Genomic DNA, 25,382 nt, shown 5'->3' with positions numbered 1-25,382 from the left:
TCTAGAGAGACTGTCACGAGAGCTTGTGAGTAAATTAAGAAGACCTTGTTAGTTGTGTCATTTTCTTTTCCAAGGATAGCTTGAAGTCAAGGGAGCATAAAAGTCAACTTATGAATTTCTATTTTTTTAAAAAAAAGAGTGAGAGAGGAATGGAATTTATACTCGTGTTTTTTTTCTTGGAAACCAAGGCTTATAAGTGGCATCGTTGCTACAAAAGAAAATGAGAAATTAACCTATCAATAAATGTGACAAACCTTGATATGAGTATAAAGGAGTATTCCGGTCTATGTGAGTATCAACACATGTAAAGATGCAGGAATGAATAGTCAATTGAGTCCCTCAAGTTTCTCTACAGGTCAATTTAGTTCTTGATGATTTAAATTGGCCAAAAAAAGTTTTCGAAATTTACCATTTGACTTCACATAGTCCTTGGACCCACCGAAAGTACCACGTGAGTGTACCACATCTTCGGATCATCCTCACATTCACATTAAATAAATATTATACTTTAGGGTTTTTGTAAATTTGTCATTGATTTTTTCTAAATTGCAAGCATACCACTAGAATAACAGTTCTAGTGGTATTTTTGTAATTTCCTATTGGGAATTTTACAATAACTTTTTGAGTTTAACATTGTCCCTTATACTGTATATACCACGGTAAAAGAAATAGGAAAAATTGAATAATAAAAATCATAACACAAAGAGTACTAGACACGTATCGTGAGTTAATTCATTATTTGTTCGAGAACTTTGATAATTTTGTGTAGATTGTAGCGTTTGTATCTCAACTTTTGTAGTGTCGTGTTTAATTTTTGCTTGCATGCACGTTTTGCTGACAAGAAAGAGATGATATATTATTAGATAGAGTACATGCAAGATAAGATAAATGAATGCTCCAGTTCCAGTACATGCATAATAGTTTTATAAGCGACTTGTTATGATTTATTTCAATTTTTACTATGGTCATAACAGTATAATGGTCATTTAATTACTGCACTTGCATTCAAGGATGACGTGGCACACCTACATGACACTTTCGTGGGTCAAAGGATTATGTTAAGTCTAATGGTAAATTTTAAAGACTTATTCGACCGATTTGCAAAGTCAAGGACCAAATTGACTCTATACCGAAACAAACTTCAGATAACAATATGGATATTCATTCTCACTTCTTCAAACACCGTCAAGTATATGAGAGGAAAACCCAATAAAAAATCAGTCTGTAAAAAGGCTACTTAATCTTGTGAATATTGAGATTGGTCCACTTAACCACCTGAAGTATGAATCTATGTACTCTATCACTTGAGGCATTTAAGCAAATAACCTTCTAAAGTGGTTCTATTTTTATTTTTGGTACAAACTATAATAATATAAGGATAAAACCACTTTCAAAACCGCTCGACGAGACAAAGTCATCCAGATTTAATAGTTAAAAGAAATATATTCCCTCCGTTCTATATTATAAGGCTTTCTAGCTTTGTCTCGATTCGTACGTGTGTCAATGTATCTAGACACATATAGAAAATATATACATTGATATATGGATGAATCCGAACAAATCCAAAATATCTTACAATATGAAATGGAGGGAGTAGGTGATATTACAGCCAGAGGGAGAGAAATCAGATTCCTGCCATAGTTGAGTGACGGAAAATACACTTTTTCCCCTAACTTGCTCAACATTAGGCGGCCCATTACTCAGGTACTCCATCTGTCTCTCTGGCCTGCCAAACTGACACCGAAGTTTAAGCCCATCGCAATCATTTAATATGGGATTCCATTTGAGGAAGTCACGGCCAACGTTTGACTATATTAGGCCGAACGCTCGCTCAATGGGCCTCGTGGAAGATACGGCCCATGTAGACCCATCGTGCTCCCCCATCCGTTCTAGGGTTTCCCTCATTTAACCCCCCCGCCGCCGCCCTCCCCACCGCTACTCCTCCCCTCCCGCCGCGCCGCGCCGCGCCGCCCCTCGCCGCCGCGACGTCAGCCATCCGCCATGGTAAGGACACCCTCCGCTCCTCCTCTCGTCACCTCCTCCCTGAAGGTTCCCTGTCCCTGTTGGTCCACATGAGGCTAACCCTCTGCACTGCACTGCACGCGTGCGTGTGCTGTCTCGCAGGCGTCGGAGAAGAAGCAGTCCAACCCGATGAGGGAGATCAAGGTGCAGAAGCTGGTGCTCAACATCTCCGTCGGGGAGAGCGGAGATCGCCTCACCCGTGCCTCCAAAGTTCGTTCGGCCCATTCTCCATTTTTACATATCATCGGTGCTTAGGGTGGGGGGTGGGTAGACGCTTGATTAGCAACTGAGCTTTGCTTGGTTAGAGGATGATGCATTTGTTACGTGGTCTGACATCTCATTTTGTTGATTTGAGATGACCATGTGAACTCGGTATGCCTTAGCGTTTATGATTGTAAGCATCGTTGTTGGCGCAACCGTGTAAGGTTGAAATTGCGGCGAGGGCAGTGTAATATTATTATTTTGAGAACCGGAAGTGTAATATTAGAATGCTGTTCTTTTTCCTAATTGCCAATCAAGCAAGACATCAGCTATTTGCTTAGCTGCTTTGTCGTCAGCATTTCAATGTTCAGACTTCAGATAAGTTCTTGACGTCTGCCTTATAGTCTCAGGATAACTTGTTGATTCTTTTGACCGTAGAACGAGAATTCAAAGTCAGCTGATTTAGATTGCTGTTTTATAAAATTTGTTAGACAATGACATTGCTATGTTAGTGTAAATGGAACTAAAGGCTGATTACTAATTGTTTGCGCCCTTTCAAGTTTTTGTGGAAAAAGGAAAATAGTTTATTTTTAATGACTGTATTCTTTTCCGTATATTGTGAATCATGGTTTGCATTTATCCTGGCCATACCAGTCTTATTGTGAATCAGTGTATTTAGTTGCATATGCTGAAAGATCAAGAATGAATGACACGTCACAATGTTTAGATATTTTTCGCTATTGTTAAGTGCTGTACTGTTAATTTAAGCTAGCATCATCCAATATATCATTCAATATTTTTTTCATACACTCAGGTCTTGGAGCAACTGAGTGGACAGTCACCAGTGTTCTCAAAGGGTAGACATTCCTTTTCTGCCAGTTTTTTTTTGTCTTGTTCATGACAACTATAAGATTCTTGCTTTTGACATTATTTTTTGTTTTGCACTTTCTTCAGCCAGATACACTGTTCGCTCATTCGGTATCAGGCGTAATGAGAAGATTGCATGCTACGTAACTGTTAGGGGTGAAAAAGCAATGCAGCTTCTTGAAAGTGGACTGAAGGTGAAGGAATATGAACTTCTGAGGAGAAACTTCAGTGAAACAGGGTGCTTTGGTTTCGGAATCCAGGAACACATTGATCTTGGCATCAAGTAAGTTTTCAATATGTGTAATCCATAACTGATTGTAATTTACTGAAATAATGGAGGTACAACATTGGGCATACTCTAACTTTAATGTTTTTGATAGGCATTATAGGACTTCTGTAATCATCATCATATGTTTCCTTTTGTATACATGGTCCTTACATAAATACAACTGCTGGTTTGCTATAAATTCTTTCTTTCTTGACTGAGCAGAATGGCAGTTTTATCTCTTTCTTAACTACATGTTATTCTGAGGCCTGAAATGTTCTCATTTACAATTATATTTCCATCATGACTATTGTTCACACTGGGCATTCTGCTGACATTGTCACATCAACAGATGAATGTTGCAAGTGTTTCTCATAAAAACAATGGTTGGCCTGTGATAATTTTTTTCTTGACTGGGTACAACTTGAGTCTTGACTACCATACCATGGTTTTGACCAGAACGAGATGAGCATGTTATCATGTTGTTAACCACTACTTTTTAAAAAAATATAGAAAAGATTTGATATACTCACTCTTTATCATAATATCTTGTCTTTTCTTATATTCTTCACCACACGCTCCTTGTCTTGATAGTGCATTGTAAGCAAGGCATGGTTACATTTCATATTATGAATCCATACCGATAATTGACCTTTGTACCTTGAACATAGGGCACTGCCAAGTGGTATTTCCATGTCTTCTTTCCATTTTCTTTGTATGGCATAAGCTGAAATATGTGCTTTCTTGTGCAGGTACGATCCATCAACAGGTATTTATGGTATGGACTTCTATGTTGTCCTTGAGCGTGCTGGATACCGCGTTGCTCGCCGTCGCAGATGCAAGTCTCGTGTTGGCATTCAGCACCGGGTGACTAAGGAGGATGCCATGAAGTGGTTCCAGGTCAAGTATGAAGGTGTTATCCTCAACAAGGCCCAGGCTAATACATCGTAAGACCTAATGAGATAGGTTTAGGTTCAGTCACTGCATGTTTTGATCATGTAATGCAATGACGGACTACATTATTTTGCCAAGTCATTTTGTTTGAGTGAATTTTGCACTTGGGAACTTGTTACACCTTGCTTGAAAAATCTGATATCAGGCCGCCCCTTTCATACCCACATCACATTGCATGTTGAACGTTGAGATATGATCCTTTGATCTCCATTGCTATCTTGACCTTTTGGCTGTTCGAAGATATCATATATTCAGAATAAACCCATTTGAAGTTGCGTGGGAGTCCAATCGATCGGCCGGCCTTTGTAGGCATGCGAAGGCTCGGGGTGATTGATTGCTTTTTTATGAAAAAAGCTAAATGACATATATACAAACGAAATAATTTCTGAATAAAAATTTTATATATATGTATTTTTAGCATTCTAAAAATCAAGGCTGAAAAATAAATTTTAATGAAAAAAAACAAAATTAACTTTAATTTTATGATTGAAAATTTTTAAATTTTGGATTATAAGTAAAAGTATAAGTGAAAAGATGGGGTGTTTATCTTCAGGGTTGGATGAAGCTGACACCATATGCACGTATGGGATGATGAGATTTTGTGTGGCTCAATACGATTCCTGGAGATTTCAACAGCAGGAGATGCTGTCACAGAAGCATAATTGGTCTATTTGCGTGCGTTTTCACAAAACATTGATGGATCAGTACAAGTACAAGCAGGTTATTTGACTTTTAGGAGGCTGCTATGTATTCCTTTCATGGCGGTTAGTCCTTGCTCCAAACTGTATTCCAACGACTCGCCGATCTTTTGTGCAGCCATTTGCGTACGAGCATGCTACGGTTCCATGCACGTTTAATTAGCTTCCTTGTGCTTGTGTCTAATTAGGCCCAATTTAGTTCCAAAAACCCGTCATATCGAATCTTTAGACATGTATAGAACATTAAATATAATTAAAAAAAATAATTATATAGTTTAGAAGGAAGGAATTTGTGAGACGAATTTTTTGAGCCTAACTAGTCCATGATTAGATATAACTGTCACGGTAACTTATATATGATAATAACAGATTCATTAGTCTTAAAAAATCGTCTTGTGGTTTCCTGACACTCTATGTAAATAGTTTTTTTAATTTGTCACCGAAATAATCTTCTGACATCCGATGAAACATCTGATGTGACATCCAACCTAAACATTTTTACGAACTAAACAAACCCTTAGCTTAGCCGCCATTTGTAAAAAGTTCAAAGAAGCCAAGTAACCATAGGCCATGGCTGCCCACTGGCAGTGCCAAGTTTCTCATGTTTTGATCCAAGGCTTGAACGCTGTTGATGTTAACAGTAACTGAGGTCGTTTTAACGGTCGTAGTTTCACCTTCAACTCTAAAAACCGTGCTCGACTATGTGCCAGATGGATTCCAGGTGAGCTGACGGTGACAAATGGAGACTAATCCAGACAGAGATAGGCACCAGCCATCTATTTAGACTGGCTTTTTTTTCTCTCTTCTTTCTTTCTAGTTGAGAATACGCAGGAGGATATTGTGTATCTTTTGATTAAAAGAGGCGGGGAAACAAGGCCCAATCGTCCATGTCCACATACAAAAACTAAAACAAAATCACATCAAAGTTTGTATGTAAAAAAAGAAAGTATTGCTCCATTGTGTACCAAGTCGCGTTTCGGATGTCGACGTGTTTTTTCATAAATATGTACTTAACTTTCTCCAATATCTCTTAAAGATTTGTTTTCTTTGTTCAAATTAATTAACACCATACCTCCTGATCGATCGAACGCTCAATCCATGGTCTTATCTATCGATGATGGTTAACTCCCGTTTATATATATGGCTATATTTGCTCTTATTTCTCTGACCAACATGGAAACTTTATCAGAGTGCCTAATTAATGTAATTAGTATACACAGATTGTGCACGCAGTAAAGTTCTTTTTATGTATCCATACATATATGCACTTGGAGAAAGGTTCCACATTTTTCTAGAGAAATATGGAATAAATCTAGCAATATGTATAAATGAGATTGAACCATAGTTCATTAGAGTAATATAAGAGTCTACATCAGCAGCAGCTTGCTAAATTAATGCTCATTTTGAATTAAATTAATCAGATATAAATTAATAGCCGGTAAACACATTCATATTCACTAATTATTCAATATGGTGAAACTAAATTGAGAAACCAAAACTATTAAAATTCAGTACTTATTAATTTCAAAATTTGGAATTATACACCAAGATTGTTACAAGTTTACAGCACAATACTTTTATAATTTTGAATTTCATAATTATTGATGAAGAAAAATATAATTTATAATCCGAACCAAAGACAACTTTACTTGTATTAATTCCAAATTTTGGAATGATTTAATCAAGGCAAAACTAACATTAAGAGTCCATGATAGTATAGTCTGTATTTATTTATTCTTACTTTTGAAACCATAAATTTTTGTTTGAGTAAATTACATAAAATTACAATTTTTAGGACTAAACTATCAATTTGCTATAACATTATCAGTGCATTTCAGTAGCTACAACTATATTCAAAATTATCAGAACTGAAATTGTGCCCCATATCATATACAGTAGATTATGCTTGTGCAGGACCAACAGCTAGCCACATCATCATGCAACGTTGGCTGCATGTGTTGTTTTGGACCACATTATTCATGGGTCACTTTATACGGTGTATTTTTTTTAAAAAATATTTTTTCTCACCATTGTAGTGTAGATTTTCTTTTTATGGCACCTAATTTCATTCTTTATAATATTAAATATCTATAAAAACTCACATAATTTTTCATCAACCAAAAGAACGCATCATTATGTTTTTTTATGAAAGATTAATTATTTTTATAGCTATCTAACAGTACAAACAATAAAATTTAACTACTACCTCCGTTTCTTCGTTTCATATTGTAAGACTTTTAGTCTTGTCTAAATTTATTCATTGATGAATATATATAATTTAATTATATATGTATCTAGATTCGTTAACATCTATATGAATCTACGTAATGTTAGAAAGTCTTACATCGTAAAACAAAGAGAGTATTATAAAATCGAAATATACTCTACAAAGATGATATAATAAATTTTCATATAGAAACTTTTATAAAAATACACTGTTATAATTTAAAATGGATCGATGCACGTAAAAACCAAGAAACAATTTAGATCAAGAGAATACAAACGTTGTCATTCGCATTTTAGCCTTTCCAAGTTGCAAGACACATTCCCGGGAGCCAGGCAATACGAGGGACATTTACGCACAATGGAAATTGCATATAAGTACAGTGCGAACCCCCCGGCTGATGAGTCATAGCCATACCTAGGGATTGCCATATACAAGCCATACCTTTAAAAATAAAAACCACACACCCCATAATACAGAGTGCTCCAGGTGCGTTCCACATTTTTTTCTTTCTCCCTATACTCTCTCTCCCTCCCCTCTCCCCTCTCGCGAGCTCTCTCATCTCTCTCCCGGTCGGCAATGCGTCGGGGGCGGCAGCCGATCTGGGCTGCGGGTGGGTGGCGGATTGTTGGGGACTGGATCCAGGCGGCGGTGCATCGGGGACGGCAGATCCGGGCAACGACGCATCGTGGGTGGTGACGGGTCATGAATCCGGGCGGAGCTCAGCGGCGACGGGTCATGGACGGTGGCGGTGACCGACCTCGGCATCAACGGGTGGCGTTGGCGTCTATGCTCTCTCTTCCTTTCAATTCCCTGGCTTCTCTCTCCTCTCTCTCACTTTCTGACGAAGCCATCATCTCCTCTACAAGATGCGTGCACCCCTATGATGGCACGGTCCATGCTGAGCTAGTGAGCTTGGTCTGACGTGGCGGGCTTGATCCACTCGCTACGTTGGAGAGCATTGTGCATGCCCTTATTGTTTCGCACTCGTGTGCATCGACATATTCTCCTTACTTGACATTGCTAGCTACAGTACAAACTGCCTCACTGTTCCCGCCCCTCCAAGCACATTCTTGTATGACACGTAGACCCAATTTTTCTGTAACTAGGTGCTTCATACAGATTTGCAGTATTTTTATAAATTCAAACGCTGTTGTTGTAAATTGACAGTTTCATAAAAGAACTACAGTTATCTGAAATTTATTCTTTTCATTTTAAACCGATAATCATATTTATAATTTTGTAAGGTTACTTTGCAAGCTTCAAAGTACTATTAAAGTCAAATGTTTTTTTTAAAGTATTTTATAAACGAAGTTCATATTTCTATAAAGCATGTGCAGTAACATGAATAAATAAAGTAACTCAATCGTATGCACGGGTTTCTGACTAGTTAGGGATAATTAATTAATGAAGTTTGAAAAATGCCAATAAGGCCTTTTGGGCGACCTATAGGAACGAATGGGAAGATACAATCTTGTAGACATTTCCTAGCCAGTTAAACACCGCCACGTCGGTCAAGTGACCAATATAGTTGACCATGACTTTTTCTCATAAAAGAAACCAAGCTGGAAAAAGGAAAAATTAATCATTTTCTACTAGTTGGCACACGTACGAATTGTTTTCCTCAAGCATAGTCTACAGTCTGCACGTGTGAAAAGTCGCTCTCGTGTGCTGCATTGCTGCCTATATGTAGAGCCCCGGATACCATGCAAAAATGCAACAACTGCATCGATATTCGATCGAGTTGCTGCAAGCAGCAGCAGCAGCAGCTGGCGAACGTTGCATGCACGACGGCAAGCATGGCGGCCATGTCGCGAAGCTTAGCCCTAGCCTTCTTCTTCTTCTTCTTCCTCTGCTCTGCCTCCATCGTCTCGGCGGACGACAGCTTCCTCCAATGCCTGTCGGCGAGCATACCCAGCCAGCTCCTGTACACGCAAAGCTCGCCGTCGTACACGTCGGTGCTGGATGCCGCCGTCCGGAACCCTAAGTTCCTGACGAACACCACGCGGCCGGTGTGGATCATCACGCCGACGAACGCCTCCCACGTGCAGGCCGCGGTGCTGTGCGGCCGCCGGAACAGCGTGCGCCTCCGCATCCGCAGCGGCGGCCACGACTACGAGGGGCTGTCGTACAGGTCGGAGCGGCCGGAGGTGTTCGCCGTGCTTGACCTCGTCAACGTCCGCTCCGTCCGCGTCGACGCGCAGTCCGGCACCGCGTGGGTGGACTCCGGCGCGACGCTCGGGGAGATGTACTACGCCATCGGGAAGGCCGGTGGCCAGATCGCGTTCCCCGGCGGCCTGTGCCCGACCGTCGGCGTCGGCGGGCATTTCAGCGGCGGCGGTTTCGGCATGCTGCTGCGCAAGTACGGCCTCGCCGCCGACAACGTCATCGACGCCGTGCTCGTCGATGCCAAGGGCAGGCTCCTCGACAAGAACTCCATGGGGAGCGACGTCTTCTGGGCCATCCGCGGCGGCGCCGGCGAGAGCTTCGGCATCGTGCTGTCGTGGAAGGTGAAGCTCGTGGCCGTCCCGCCGACCGTCACGGTGTTCAACATCCCGGTGACCGTCAACAAGGGCGCCATCGACGTCCTGACCAGGTGGCAGGCCGTCGCGCCGGCGCTCCCCGACGACCTGTTCATCCGCGTCCTCGTCCAGGGACAGACGGCCAGCTTCCAGTCCCTGTACCTGGGCACCTGCGACGCGCTCCTGCCGGTGATGCGCAGCCGGTTCCCGGAGCTGGGCATGAACCGCTCGGACTGCAAGGAGATGACATGGATCAAGTCCGTGCCGTACATCTACCTCGGCAGCAGCGCCACCGTGGAGGACATCCTCAACCGGACCATCTCCATGGACACCTCCAACAAGGCCACCTCCGACTACGTCCGGCAGGTCATCCCCAAGGACGTGTGGACCACCATCTTCGGCTGGCTCGCGCGGCCCAACGCCGGGCTCATGATCCTCGACCCCTACGGCGGCCAGATCGGCAGCGTGCCGGAGTCGGCGACGCCGTTCCCGCACCGCGGCGGCGTGCTGTACAACATCCAGTACATGAACTTCTGGAGCGCCGGTGGCTCCGGCGACGCGCAGCGGGCGTGGATCAGTGACTTCTACGCGTTCATGGCGCCGCACGTGAGCAGCAGCCCGAGGGAGGCGTACGCCAACTACAGGGACCTCGACCTCGGCGAGAACGTCGTCGGCGCCGGCGGCGTCAGCGGCTACGACGCCGGCAAGGTCTGGGGCGAGAAGTACTTCAGGGGCAACTACCAGCGGCTCGCCATGGCCAAGGGCCAGATCGATCCCGACGACTACTTCAGGAACGAGCAGAGCATCCCGCCGCTCGTCTCCGGGAAGTGATCGGCGACGACCGAGCTGCCGTACGTACGTGCGTGCGTCTACATGCCAGTTGATCGATCAGTCAAACTAGCGGTAGCTGTAAATTTACATTGTGTGGCGCACATGGTAGCCAAGCTTATACGTTTCTCAGTTTTACTGTATTTATCTCTATCTCTTTTCCATTACATTTAATTTATGCAGTGGATGTACTATGTGAAAGAACGAGCTTGATGCATGCTCCATTTGTTCTATGCTTGTAACGAGTTCAAATAATAGTGCAAATTAGTTATGCATGTATTAATGACTGTGTTATTATAATGTACTTAACTCTTATAAATAAATACTCTCTATGATTTTTTTTATTTGACGATGTTCATTTGTTATTTATGTTTATCTGTTCATCTTATTTAAAATTTTTATGTAAATATGTAAAATTATAATTCATATTTAAAGAAGCAATTTTACCATCCTTGAGAAGGTACCATGAGGTATCACTGTTTTTTATGTAAAATTTGGTACCTCTTAGTGTCTTAGATACTAAAAAGTACCAAATTTTATATAGAAAATAATGTTACTTTATGATAATTTCTCAAGGATGAAAAAAATGCTCTATTCAAAGTGTTTTTATAGTTAATCAAATTATAATAAAATAATTAATAATAATGTAAATTTTTGAATAAGACGAATGAACCACGACAGAGAGAGTACCTGAGTTGTCTAGTAAAGATCAATGATTTTTCTATGGAGCTACACAATTGCACGATAAATTCAGCATATACATATGGTGATCAAAGACCAGCATGTAAGAACAGTGGAGGCGAACATATGATATTGAGAAGTACACCATAATTTAGTTGTGCAAGAAATATATATAGTTTAATTTAAACTCATTTCAAGATATTTTGATTTTTTTCTAAATCAAGCTTTTCTTAAGTTTTATTATGTTTATCGAAAAAATTGGAAAATCTACAATATTAATTTAATTTTATAAACTTTAACATTGAATAAATTTTGATAGTATATTTTTTGTGTTGAAAATATTAGAATATTAGACATTTGTTTAAAAATTTGGTCAAACTTAAAAAAAATTAAGTCATACCTGTCAAAGTCTCTTATAATATTAAACACAGTAAGTAATTTGTCTGTTCTAAAATATAAATATTTGTAGTTTGTTTATAGCAAGGATTAAGAAAAAATATTATAGTATCCCTTAATAAATGAGAATAGATGAGAGTGAGAGATCATAGGTGGGGTTGTGGGGATAGAAAAAATAAATGAGAAGCGATTTATAAGATAAGGGGTGTGTGAATAGTGTTCAAAATTGTTATATTGTGGTAGAAGATTCAATTCCTATAAGCGTTTACATTTAAAACGAAGGGAGTATGGTTTGTGTAAGAACAGATTGTAGGAGCTATTGACCACAAGGTCTCGATGGGTGCCGTAGCATGTTTCGATATAATCTCTATTATGATTGTAATCTGCACGAAGAAAAAAAATGCCTACTATAACTGTTGTGTTTTAATTTACATATATTTCCTTTTTTTATCTAACACCTTTGATTTTTTATCTACATTTAATTAGTAATCTATTTACTGTTTTTATAAATATATAAAAGTATAAATCATGCTTAATTAAAGTACATTGATGATAAAACAAATCATAATTAAAAATTAGTAATTATATAAACTTTTCTAATAAGAGAAATGGTTAAATATATATTCAAAAGTGAACGGGATTTAATAAAAAAAAAGAAGGTGGCATCAAGTTTAAAAAAAAAAACACCTTGTATTGCTTGTTGATGGCCGATTTTTCTCACAGTTTTTTCCATTAAAGTTCATGTCTACTGTTCTCTCTGTCAACTTTGTTTACCAATGACTTTGACTTCTAACGGATTTAGCCTTGCCATCTTTCTCGTTGAGCGTACGATAAGAAGATGTACTCGTATAGGAGTAGGGATGAAAACGGTCAGTAAATAGGTAAATCAGTTTTGTATCTGTATTATTTCTTAAGAATGGAATCGGAAACGGTAAGCCAACAATGAAAACAGTATTAGAAATATAAATATAGATATTTCGGAAATGAAATTATTCGATTGGAAATACGTCAGTAACGGTCGGAAGACTCCCAACCGATAATTTATTTAGGTAAATTAACTTCATTTATATTAAATTAATAATAAATTTAAGAATTGAACGATATTTAAAAGATAGGTTGGTCCATAAATCATGATAAAACGAGACACGTAAATAGAAAAGTCATTACCCTTATCACCTTATTGGGAGGAGGAATTATAGTTGAGGATTTGGGTTTTAGTATTGGGCGTGGGGCTTACAAGAAAAAACGATATTTTTCCATATTCGTAAACGGTAATTACTATAATAATATCATAGCAAAACCATTTCTATAACCATTTCTGTACCATTTTCGTTTATATTTCCATCAAACCATTTTTGTTTCCTTCGATCGGTACAGACGATAGATCGGGAATTTCCATAACCCCACCTTCACCCAGTATGTATTTGTTCAGCGGTACACTCGTTCTTCTAAGTTTAATCGAGAAAAAGAAAACAATTAGTCATATCAAGAGTTTGACGCTTTTGCATTGTGTGGCAGCACGTAGAAAATGGAATCATATCTGCGACGACGATCTATAAAATCCAGATCGAATTGATTTGCAAACAATAATTAATTAGTTGGACAACAAGACAGGGCATGTACACATATCATATTGATCGTCATCAGAACGTGTATATATAGCTTCGGTTATATGCCTATATATGAAAGAATCATCCTCAGATATTATAACCTGATTCGTTTGCACTGGCTACATTAATTTTCCCCTATTTTTCTTCCAACCAGGCTTAAGCTGTTTGTTCAGAGGGTGCTGCTCTGCTACTAGGTCTCCTTTTGCGTATTTTGCCCTTTTCTTTTCGTCGATCAGGTGTTTTTTTTTAATTTCCTAGATGAAATGGTCAATTGACCACTCTTATCGTGTACGACTTGTTCACCTCTGTTATTCCAGAACACACGCTTAATTAATCAGTAAAGAAAATTCAAGGAAAGGGATTGCATGATTTTCCGACAAAAATATATATAGCTAGTTTGATATATCAACTTAATTAAGGTAGATATAGTTTGTTCCTCGGACCAAAACAAACTCGTATGTTATTTCTCGTGGCGACGCAACTGGATCAAGAGTTGTTAGGCTCCCCGTGTCGTTTCCTTTTTGTATGCGTTCGAAATAATCTGTGTTCTCTCACGAGGGACCATCCAGAGTGACTGAAGATTACTTTAAAATCAACTGCGGTGAAGAATACAGATCCAAATTATGGACTGGAATTAAGAAGTACAATATTGTCTCATTTATACATTGCTTGTGTGTTCTGTTTTTTTAATGTCAAGTGGTTTGGGTACAACCTATGCGACCTGCTAATCAAAGTGAGTCATTTGTTTATTTTTTTCACATTTTTGTGTATCACTAGTAGAATTTTGATAAAACTAATAATCTAGTTTATTATTATGCCTTGATACTTTTGGTTACCGATGAGTAAACATTGATCTAGGACCCCTCATGGTGTCGAATGGGACAAGACCATCAATGCCATGTGCTAAATGTCACTGTTCTCAAGGCTGGTGTTAGAGCGCAAGCACTAGTGTAAGTGATTGTGGAATATGAAAGATGCAAATTGATCTTATATAAGTTTAGGTCATACGGTGGTGTAACACCATACTCATGTGTTGTTGGCCATTATTATTGAGTGAAACCTGGGTTACAAGTGTTTACAAACATTTCCTCTTACATTGGCCGCAGTTCTTTCCTTATAAGCTAGGTACCATACTGGCCAAGCTTAGGGACCGAACCCAAGTAGGACCATCAATACAGATCTTCGTATAGTAGGCCTAATCCATAGGCCTCCATCTTACATGCTTCACCCATTTCTCTGTGTTGGCGAGGCTTTTAGTGTTGTGCCCTCCTCCAGGAATGACCACTTGTATGCGATTCGACGGGTAGGTGAAACGTTGCATGACAAGTTAACTACAATGCTTACCATCCCACGTTGCTTTGCACAATGCACAGAGCGCACAATGCGGTTAAAAGACTAGCAAAGGGGGTGGTGATAGAAGGCGTTTATTCCCTAGGCCGATGAGGAATAATTAACTTTTTGCCACTCTTACGAGTGGTGATAACAGATTTTCCACTAGATCTACATATCATAGGCACATAAGGACTTATATGTCATTTTCCATAGTGAGTGACAAATTTGTTATTATCTAATCTTAAGAGTGGCAAATAGTTAAATGCCCCGTCGCATGATGACAGTCGTTAACTACCAAATTTGACAGTCAATTATCTCAGAAAACACATAAGGACTAGAATTTTGTACATGCATATTTGTTAGAATAATGTAGTTCCACTTATCCTTGGATATTATGTATAATATAAGGATTGTCTATGAAATGAAGGATAAAACACACCTGACATAAAGTACACATGGAGCCAAGCAGTTAAGAGTACATGGATCAAAGGACCCACAAACCAGAGTAAACTGACATGATTAAGAACAATTTACCATAATCACAAGAGGACCCACAAGGTAGAATCTCAAGCAAAGTTGACGGTGAATGGCGGCCACCCTGGTTCGACTGAACCAGGGGGTTAGCCAACCTTGCCACACCCCCTCACAACCCCGGCAACCACGTTGAGGGTTCCTGATTTGTTCCCTATTACTGTTATGCGTGAAATCGACACAATAAACCATCATTAGATTGCTATAAAAGTAGGATGAATTCTCATTTCAACAAACATATCAAGACGCAGTCACTCTCTTTCATTTGTATCACTCTCTAGACTAGTGGATTTTAGGCTAAGAGTAGCTTTACTCTTCAATTCCTCTTGGAGATTCAAAGTATGTCTCTTGTATCATTTTCCCTTTGTAAGATTTTGAGCTTAGTAATGCAATTATCTTCTTTACTCATTGATGTGTTCGGCTCATAAGCTGCTTTGTTAATCATATGTTCCTTTTTAGCTTCCTTTTTACTTGTTGATGTCTTCAGTTCATATGTTGTTTTGGCAATCATATGTTTCTCGTTTGTTTTTTGCATGTCTTGTATTATGCATATTTAGGCTAGTCAATCTATGCCACCAAATCAATTCATTGATCTTTATTAATTACTCTAGTTCTATACTTGTCAATCCAGAGTGTTGAAGTCCTAAAGAAATTAGAGTATTGTTTGGCAATACAACCATAGTACTTGGGTTTAATTATTGAACGCCATTGGATACAACTAGGCCCCACAAATTGCAGAGGTAGGAGTCAGATGGTGACAACTCTGTCCATCTTTTGTAATCCTTCATGTTTAGGTATGATGTAAGAGTTCATAAATTAGTTGTAACCACATTGGTAGACCAGTAGGGGACAATCCCTCAGTAGTGCATGGGTGCATAAAACTAATTAAGTACTAACCTTGTATATGTATAAGTATATATGTGTTTAAACTTTGAATCACAAGTATATAAGTATATTAGAAACCTTAGCTCTCTTTTGTGTTTCTCCACAAGTTAGTTTATCTCTTATAGAGTTGATTCTTTGGTGTGTCGTACTACCATGATATTATCATTTGCCCCTGTTTATTAATCACAATAATCATGAGCATAATATTTGCCCCTTCTTTAATCATCGTCTTCCTTGCAGAACAATAAATAGTGATACCATGAATATTTATGAGTGAAATCCTACAACGGTATCCTTGCGCATGTGGATTTATCTATAAACGTAAGAAATAACAATAGTGCATGTCTGAATTGATGGGTAAACATCCCATCCCCTCAATGGAGACGCATGCAAGGGTCAAGATGAGTTAGAGTGCCCCCATCCCCTCGCATTAAATGCAAGGTAAGCAATAGTTGAAGTAGTTAGGCCATCCTCTGAGCTCATCCTTAGCTATGATTAGCAAGCCACAAGATGTCCTAAGCTCCTAAGGAGGAGCCGAGGTTGCATAGTGGGGACCCCGAGCTAGCCCTTCAAGGTGCATAGCTCAGGTTCTCTTGTTATAGGCTATGACACATCCGTATGGTCCCCGGTAAGTAGGCTTAGGCTTAACAATTCAATAATATGTGGAGCTATGCCAAACGACAACTTGGTGATAGGAACATTGCTTCCCATATCATCAACAATGTCTTACACTCTAGTGTTGGGCAAGTTGTTAAGATGGGGTTGTGATCTTTCTCATTTTTAATTAAGCACAACCCACAACCTAATTGAGCATGACTCTAAAAAGAATTAAAGGTGATACAGATTAGGGGTATCCACATGATCTATATGTATTCATATAGAATAAGGGGTCATACAAATAGAGATTATAAACCTTATACATTATGACTTGGTAAGGAAAAACCTAGTACTCTATGGCTGATCTGGGCTGCGTTTCGTAGAAGAGGGAGGTGGGTTAGTTATCCTGAGCGGAAAACATAGTAATAGATTAGTATATGATTAATTAATTATTAGAAAAATATGAAATAGACTAATATGATTTTTTAAAATAACTTTCATATAGAAAATTTTCCCAAATAATACATTATTTAGCAATTCGGAAAACGTGCGTGTGGAAAATGAGAGGGCTTAGATATCTTATGGGCAGTGCCGAACGCAGCCCTGGTAATACTAGTTAGACACAGTTGGCTATGATATGACAAATGTTGGGATCGTATGTTACCCAGTACTTAGAAGCCTGGAACGCAGAATGTGAGCATGTTCCGTGTTCCGAGAATTTCGTTCCGGAATGAGGAACGGGGACGGTCGGCAATGACGTCCCCAAAACCTATGGAACGCGATCCGACGCTGTCAGGGACATGGAGACGGTTCGAAGAAGATTCAAGATCAGTTCGTGGACATCAGATGGATTTTAGTGGTTTGCATCTAAGGGACCAAATAAAATTCGCATGGCTTAAAAAACAACAAAAATAAAAAGCTCGAGCAGGATTCGAACACACAACCGAGCAGTACTGTAGCTTAAAGATGACACCGCAATACCACAAGGGAACATCGTTCTGAAACAACGTTCCGGGAACATCGTTCCAGTCACATTTAGAACGCGTTCCATCTGTGTTAGGAATACAGAATAGATATACCCCTTCGTACCATGGTTTCACAAAATGATGTTCCCCATTCCACGTCCCCATTCCGGTATCTAACTCATATAACTCTATCCCCTGGTATATAAGGGGAGGTAAGGGCGTCCCTTGAGGATATATCGTAGAATTTTTATGCTTTACCTATTCAAATCTAATAGACAACTAGACAAGGCTACAATCTAGCTGGTAGGAGTAGGGTGTTACTTCATTAAAATCAAGTTTATTTTTTGTGTAAGATGTTCTAAACATGTGTAACACATTAATGGGTTTATATAGGCCAAAGGTAGTATGGATCTATAACCTTCTCTCTATTAAATATATTTACATGTTTATATTTATTAAGTGAATTTTCTTGTTTCCAACAACAATTATCAATATAAATATATTTTGTAGTATTTTATAGTAAGTGTAGCGACACCATTAAGTTTTGGGTCTATATTTGATCATTTATCTTTTTTTTTGCCTACTACCATATTGCCTATGCCTTGCAATAAAATTTTATTAAAAATATCATTAGGATGTTATTAAAGTAGAATTAAAATTACCTTTACCAATAGAAAATCAGAATAAAATAATTAATAACTACAAATTTTTTGAATAAGATGAATGGTCAAACATAAATATAAAAGTTAACGATGTCAAATAAATAAAATTTAAAATTAAGTGAGTATTAAACATCATCACAGATAGTATATTAAATCGACCACAGGTAAGATATTGTCTCTCTTTTATTCTCCTCTATATGTGAAAAATATTAAAGACGGAGCTGCGATCATAGATGAGGAATCTTGCAGATGTCAGATGATGCCGTTGGAAGCGTCTTTGCATATGTCAGAGGATGCCCTTGGGTGATCTTGTAGATGTCAAGAGAACGCTGTTGACGTCGGGTCACCAATTTTTGGTTGTACTCCGTACGACGTGTAGGAGGTCACCACCATAGTGATGCCAGGTTGATGCAGTCTTTTTCCGCCGTAGATGACGCGGTCGATGCCAGCGTCGATGAAGCGTCTTGCAAAGATTCCTGTCAGAAGACGCGAGATGGATGTCCATCGTTGTAGACAAAGCGGCGTCATGTTGTTCTCATGTTGATATAGACCATCGGCGGTATTACTTCTATGTTGATGGCGGACGTGGCGACTTGGTGAAGACGTCGGTTGCTTGATGTAGTGCTTGCTTGTTGGTTGATCGATGTCGCCGCAACTCTGTTTCTGCTGCTAGAATTTATGAGGTTTTGAAGCTATAAGAAACTAATCTAATCTAATTTATATATGATATATGGTGGCTAAAAAGAAATCGATCTAATACTAATTATTAGAGAAAATCTAACCCATGAATAATCTGTAAAGGCTAGATAGCTACTTAAAAAACAAAATACATGCACAGCATCGTGTTTCTGTGCTGAAAATTGAAGATACATGGTCGTCGTCCTCGCCGCCGCCTTGCCGTTGATCTTCAGATCGGAACGATCTTGCTGCCGGCCAAAGGCTCGATTTGCTGCCATGCGTTTGCAGATCGATGGCAGTGCATATTGATGAGATGGTTGGATGGCGTCCTCGTCGTCAGCTGGAAATAAGTTGATGGGCTCACCAGCGGCAGCTTGCCGCCGGCGTGCCGGTGTGGACTCGAAATCGACGACTAGTGTTGAAATCTATACTCTAATACCATGTGGAAAATATTAGATGGGAGAGAAATCTATGATCTATTGTGATTTGTTGTATTCTATTATATATTGCACTAACCCTTGTGTATATATTTATAGGGTACATAGGAGATAGAAACTTGCAGTACAAGATCAATATTCTATCGTATCTCTCTAGGATTTTATCTTTATTTCTAGAGTTTCTATTGGACTCTATTATCTCTAACCGTATGTATCCATATCTCTAACGTATGTATCATTGGTGATCTAAATAGAAAGTTTCCGTACCTTCCAGAATATCCTCCGTTTTGATGGAGCCCTTTGCTACTTAACTTTTCGATCCAACGATCATTTTCATCCAAATCATACCTCCAACGGTTTACATTAATTTGATGATGTGGCTCATTGTGGTGACATCTTGAGATTTTCTTTCCACTAGTTCAGGCCAATCGGCGTAGACCACTATGAACAGGAAAACTGACAGTAATTAAAATTTCTGCAAATCACCGCTAAGCTCACCAATACATTTTTTTTCTGGAGCCATCATACTTCCAGCCAGGCAGGCATGCAACTGCATGCATGACAGCCACACAAAATTACATTGCTGTGGATACCTTTTTTTCATTCAACCAATCGTCTATAAACATGCCCTGATGCCAGAGCCATATATACAAAATTCATTAGACAATTTTGAACAAACCAAAGATAAATTAAGCTAGGACATAAATCACATATTAAATATAGTACTCCCTCATATTTTTTTAAGACTGAATTAACCAACGTCTAACATTTGCATACGAAGAAAGTAAATTACATGTCGTATGAGAAAGCGAGCACAAAAAATGGGTACTGTTGTATACATGATAACTAAATTATTAGATTCAGAAGCTCCTCTATATCTCTTTTAGGATGTCATTTAGGATCGGTAAAACATGATAATTCATCTAAAATAAGTATTAATATGTCTCCTGTAAGGAAATATTACTATTTTTGAATGTAAGATTAAATATATGATTATTGTTTTAACAGCTGTCAAGATCAATTCCTTAGCTAGTATAAAACATACCGGACAGAACTGTGTTTGAGACTATATTCGTACACTTAGAGAAAATTCCTCACATATTCCTAAATATTTACTCGATCCATTCAGTACTTCTAAATTTCACCTCACCTTATGCATGTCGCTAAGTTTTCATCTGGTCCCCCTCTATACTCATTCCGTTAATTCACCAAAGTCAACCATTCTTTTGTACAAAAAATGATTATATTGCACATCTTCTCATAGTTATGTGCTATCTACTTCATAAATCTCAATGTAAATCAAATTAACTTATAACAAAATAAAATGGATAGAATTGTTTAAAACTAAAATTGAAAATAAAATTTAAATTTTTAATGAAAAATTAAGTATAGTGATTAAATGCAAACATTAGTTTTCATGGAAAATTAAGAACAAAACTATTTATTTTTTGGATTGAAATTTCGGGCAAGATGTACGAAATTCATCAAATTTAATTTTAAATTTACTGAAAAATATTAAATATTTTCAAATTTATGTTCGAACAATTTCATCATCTTTGCTTTTACAACGAATCCTTTTCCGTTGCATATTTTTTCAAAAAGTACTTTATAAATTTGTTTTAGAGTTTTTTTTCAACTTTTCAACGAAATTATGTTTTATATTTTCAAAATTCATAAAAAATATCTAATAATTTATCCCTTATTGTTTTAACAACCCGAATAAATTATACGTGAAACATTTCTTACTTTTAGCAATATACGTAGAGATACATGCAATATACGCGAAACATTTAAACACACAATAACGCCAATTCTAGTTACACCAAGTAGAGATACAAATAAAAGATTAGTGATATATTACCTCCGTCGCTAAATGTTAGACGCCATTGACTTTTTTACATGTGTTTGATCGTTCGTTTTATTCATTTTTTTGGTAAAATATGTAATATTATATATATGCAGAAAAGTATATTTAACAATAAATAAAATAATATAAAAATAATTAATAATTAATGCAAAATTTTGAATAAGACGAGTAGTCAAACGTGTATAAAAATGTCAATAATGTCAAACATTTAGAGACGGAGGGAGTATAGAGGATCAAACAATCTCAGAATGTGGAAGGGATCGTGTGAGTTTTCGGAGACACACAGGATATTGACTCACTAAGTATACGTGGATTGCATTTTTCAACATGATTTTAGTAGTAAGGCCAAGTATATGTCGCTGGTCTCCCTCACTTCAAGTTTACATGAGTAACGAGTTACACTCGTAGGGGTGTGAGCATATCATGCATGCGAATAGTAGGGTGTGCAACAAATAAATCCTCCATATAATCGAAAAAAGTAATAATAAACAACATCATAATTCTACATTATTTCATTGAATAATACTTATTGCACAGTTTGTTTCCAGTGGTATGTCCAGTATGCCCAATTGATCAGTAAAAGAAATGACAGATTTTGCCAGGTAAGAACATTAATAGCTTATATAAGCACATAAACGTTACTAGTAAGTAGTACATGCTCCTCATCTTTACATGCCAATAGAGGCCTGGATAGAGACGATGATCACCCATTTACAAATACAACAGCCCCTTCTACCTATAATCCAAAACATCAAAGCCAAAAAAAAAAAGAGAAAAATCAACAGCAAAGATGAGCAGCTCTAGAACCATTTTGTTGATCATCATCTTCTGCATCTTTTCTTGTGGTTACATCCCCAATATTCATGTGGTAGCTTCTGATTCTTCCAAGGGCTTCATCCATTGCCTCGCCAAGAAATCCATTCCCCCATGGCTCATACACACTAGGAGCTCCTCTTCCTACACATCCATCCTCAAGTCCTCCATCAGAAACCCTAAGTTCTTGAACACAACGGCATCGACGACGCCCCTGTGCATCGTCTCGGTGAAGAGGGCCTCCCACATCCAGGCCGCCGTTGTCTGCGGCCGCCGCCACCGCGTCCGCGTCCGGGCGCGCAGCGGCGGGCACGACTACGAGGGGCTGTCCTACCGCGCCGAGGACCGCCGCGAGCGGTTCGCCGTCGTCGACCTGTCCGGGATGCGGTCCGTGCGCGTCGACGCGGCGGGCGGCACGGCGTGGGTGCAGTCCGGCGCCACGCTCGGCGAGCTGTACCACGCCATCTGGAGCAGCGCGCCGCGGCTCGGGTTCCCCGCGGGAGTCTGCCCGACGGTCGGCGTCGGCGGCCACTTCAGCGGCGGCGGCTTCGGCATGCTGCAGCGCAAGTACGGGCTCGCCGTCGACCACGTCGTGAACGCCACGCTGGTCGACGCGAGGGGGCAGCTGCTCAACAGGGGCGCCATGGGCGAGGACCTCTTCTGGGCCATCAGAGGCGGCGGCGGCGGGAGCTTCGGCATCGTGGTGTCATGGCACATCGAGCTCGTCCCCGTCCCGCCCACCGTCACGGTGTTCGACGTCGTCAGGACGCCGGAGCACGGCGCCGTCGACCTCCTCACGAAATGGCAGGAGATCGCGCCGCGGATGCCCGACGACATCATGGTCAGGGTCATCGCCGAGCCACGCCGCGTCACCTTCGAGGCCATGTACCTCGGCACCTGCGACGAGCTCCTGCCACTGATGCGCCGCCACTTCCCCGACCTCGCCATGACCAGCGCCGACTGCCACGAGATGCGGTGGATCGAGTCCATCCCCTACATCCACCTCGGCAGCAACGCGACGGTGGCCGACATCCTGAACCGGACCTCCATCTCCAGGATCAACACCAAGAACCGATCCGACTACGTCAGGCGCCCGATCCCAAACACCATATGGAAGAAGATCTTCACCGCATTACAAAAGGTCACCACCTTCGGCGAGTTCCAGATGTACATAGACCCGTACGGCGGCAAGATCGGCAGCATCCATGAATCCGCGACGCCATTCCCGCACCGGGAGGGCGTCCTGTACAACATGCAGTACATCACCTACTGGAACGGCGGCGCGAACGGCACGGCGGCGCTCGAGTGGAGCGGCGAGCTGTACAAGTTCATGGAACCCTACGTGAGCAGGAGCCCCCGGGAGGCGTACGCCAACTACAGAGACCTTGACCTCGGGAGGAACAAGGTGGTGGATGGCGTCAGCAGCTACGACGCCGGCAAGGTCTGGGGCCAGAGGTATTTCAGGCACAACTTTGAACGGCTCGCTGCGGTGAAGGCCATGGTGGATCCGGACGACTACTTCAGGAATGAGCAGAGCATTCCTCCGTTGTTCAAGTGATCCAAAGTCGTGGCATTTCGAAGAAGATGTGAAGAAAAATAATTGGTTTCGCATTTATGTCTATTGGTAGTTGTTTTTTTAGGGTGATCCATCTCTGATTGGACTTGGTACAATGCGTATCAATATATGCAGCTGAATGCCGAATTTTCAGTGGTGAAACTTCTTTATGCATGCAGCTCAATACCTATCTGTCAGGGTGGAACCTTTACTTTGAGGTATATGGGTTGGAAGCTGAAAAGAAGCCAAACAAAAAAAGAATATCATTTTGATCATTAGTCGTGAGTGCATAACATAGTAAAACCTGACAACAATGTTTTCATATCCGCGAAAAGGATCCTCTCGATCCTGCCTACTACTCCCTCCGTTTCATAATATAAGATGTTTGAATTTTTTGTTTGTGATGTTTGATTATTTGTCTTATTTAGAAAATTATAGAAATATCATTTATTTTGCTTGTGGCTTTCTTTATTATCAAAATAACTTTAAGCATGACTTGTCATTTTTTATATTTATACTAAATTTTTGAATAAGACGAATGGTCAAATATTGCAACCAATAAGTAAAACATCTTATATTATGAAACAGAGGTAGTATCATACAAATGAACCTGATGATTAAGCTATTGACATTCTATGAGCTCTTACCTAACCGGCGTATATGATCAGGGGCTTTTTTTTATGATTCTTGAAAAATATCTTGAGATACTAAAAATTATAGGGTAAAATTCTACTACCACTACCTAAAAGTACATTATATCTCATTATACTACCATCTTTGAAAAATACCTTGTGGTCCTAAAAATTTTATTGTAAAATTTTAGTACTTAAAATATATAAGAAAAGACTAAAATCCCAGCTTTTTATAAAAGCAGATAGGAACACAATTTGGCCGGGGATACCGACTTGCAAGTTCAAGATCAAACAGCCAAAAGGTAGACAGAACAACCAAAAGCATCGTTCACAAAAACAAACTCTGACGGCTCTAAGGTTCTAAATTTTTATATAAAAAATATGTTACCTGAGGTTATTTTTTAAGAATGTAAAAAAGCTCATCCCTAGCATGATTATGGTCAACCTATGAGTGCAATATTGTATTACCACTGACACATGATATGATGATTTCTCACGTACTAGGGCAAACAATGGTGTGCCATTACCATCGATGAGAAGAAGCCGGCTATATTTTTTATGATAGGAAAGAAAGAGATGGGATAATTAGTTATACGATCTAAAAGACAACTTAATACTATCTACGACATTGCATAGTCTGTCTATTGGATCGTATAAACCATCTAAACCATTGTGCAGCAGCTTAATTACAGTAATGAACTTTGACCTTACAGTTTATCGTTTAAGAAATGAGAACGTTGAGTATATGTCTGCGTCAATTAGATGGAAATTGAGGACTCCTCTATGTATGGGAATTGATAAAATTATGGCGATATAGTATAGCTGTATACGCCTTGTTTAGCTCCTAGCTGTATACACCTTGTTTAGCTCGTAGCTGTATACACCTTGTTTAGCTCGTCCGATTAAGGACTAGTTTGGGGCAGCTTCTGGCAGAAGCAGCTTTTGGGAAAAGCTACAGCTAGGAGAAGCTCCCCAAACAGGCCCATTGTCACCCCTGATTGAGGTGTTGTACTAACTAGTTTCCTCTATCACTTAACAAAAATGTTCTTCTTCAGTCACACATCTTGATTTTATACTTCCTCCATTTTAGGTTATAAAACATTTTGGCTTTCCTAAATATATTCATCTATGAACCAATATACAGGTGTGTGTATATACAC

General features: G+C 39.5%; 3 protein-coding genes across 3 annotated transcripts; all 3 read left to right on the top strand.

The window, feature by feature from the left end:
* Window positions 1–1,899: 1,899 nt before the first annotated feature.
* LOC102716420 (60S ribosomal protein L11) lies at window positions 1,900–4,467 on the top strand. The gene is made up of 5 exons (XM_006656088.3): window positions 1,900–2,004; window positions 2,125–2,232; window positions 3,038–3,080; window positions 3,178–3,373; window positions 4,108–4,467. Exons 1-5 carry the CDS (start codon window positions 2,002–2,004, stop codon window positions 4,304–4,306), a joined length of 549 nt encoding a protein of 182 aa, XP_006656151.2. The 5' UTR covers window positions 1,900–2,001; the 3' UTR covers window positions 4,307–4,467.
* A 4,488-nt stretch (window positions 4,468–8,955) lies between these two features.
* Window positions 8,956–10,836, top strand: LOC102716138 (berberine bridge enzyme-like Cyn d 4). The gene has a single exon (XM_006656087.2). The coding sequence runs from the start codon at window positions 9,031–9,033 to the stop codon at window positions 10,582–10,584; it is 1,554 nt and encodes a 517-aa protein (XP_006656150.1). The 5' UTR covers window positions 8,956–9,030; the 3' UTR covers window positions 10,585–10,836.
* An 11,166-nt stretch (window positions 10,837–22,002) lies between these two features.
* LOC102710314 (berberine bridge enzyme-like Cyn d 4) lies at window positions 22,003–23,725 on the top strand. Its single transcript, XM_040525538.1, has one exon. It carries the CDS (start codon window positions 22,013–22,015, stop codon window positions 23,591–23,593), a length of 1,581 nt encoding a protein of 526 aa, XP_040381472.1. The 5' UTR covers window positions 22,003–22,012; the 3' UTR covers window positions 23,594–23,725.
* The last annotated feature ends 1,657 nt before the right edge of the window (window positions 23,726–25,382 follow it).

Source organism: Oryza brachyantha, chromosome 6 (genome assembly GCF_000231095.2).
Source record: "Oryza brachyantha chromosome 6, ObraRS2, whole genome shotgun sequence".
Lineage (NCBI taxonomy): Eukaryota > Viridiplantae > Streptophyta > Magnoliopsida > Poales > Poaceae > Oryza > Oryza brachyantha.
This window is presented reverse-complemented; position numbering and strand designations above follow the sequence as displayed.

Bases quoted from the DNA above. Each gene is read 5' to 3' on its own strand.
- LOC102716420 (XM_006656088.3), top strand. The intron at 2,233-3,037 runs GTTCGTTCGGCC...TCATACACTCAG, and splicing joins GCCTCACCCGTGCCTCCAAA to GTCTTGGAGCAACTGAGTGG. The intron at 3,374-4,107 runs GTAAGTTTTCAA...TTTCTTGTGCAG, and splicing joins CACATTGATCTTGGCATCAA to GTACGATCCATCAACAGGTA.
- LOC102710314 (XM_040525538.1), top strand. From the start codon at position 22,013: ATGAGCAGCTCTAGAACCATTTTGTTGATCATCATCTTCTGCATCTTT.
- LOC102716138 (XM_006656087.2), top strand. From the start codon at position 9,031: ATGGCGGCCATGTCGCGAAGCTTAGCCCTAGCCTTCTTCTTCTTCTTC.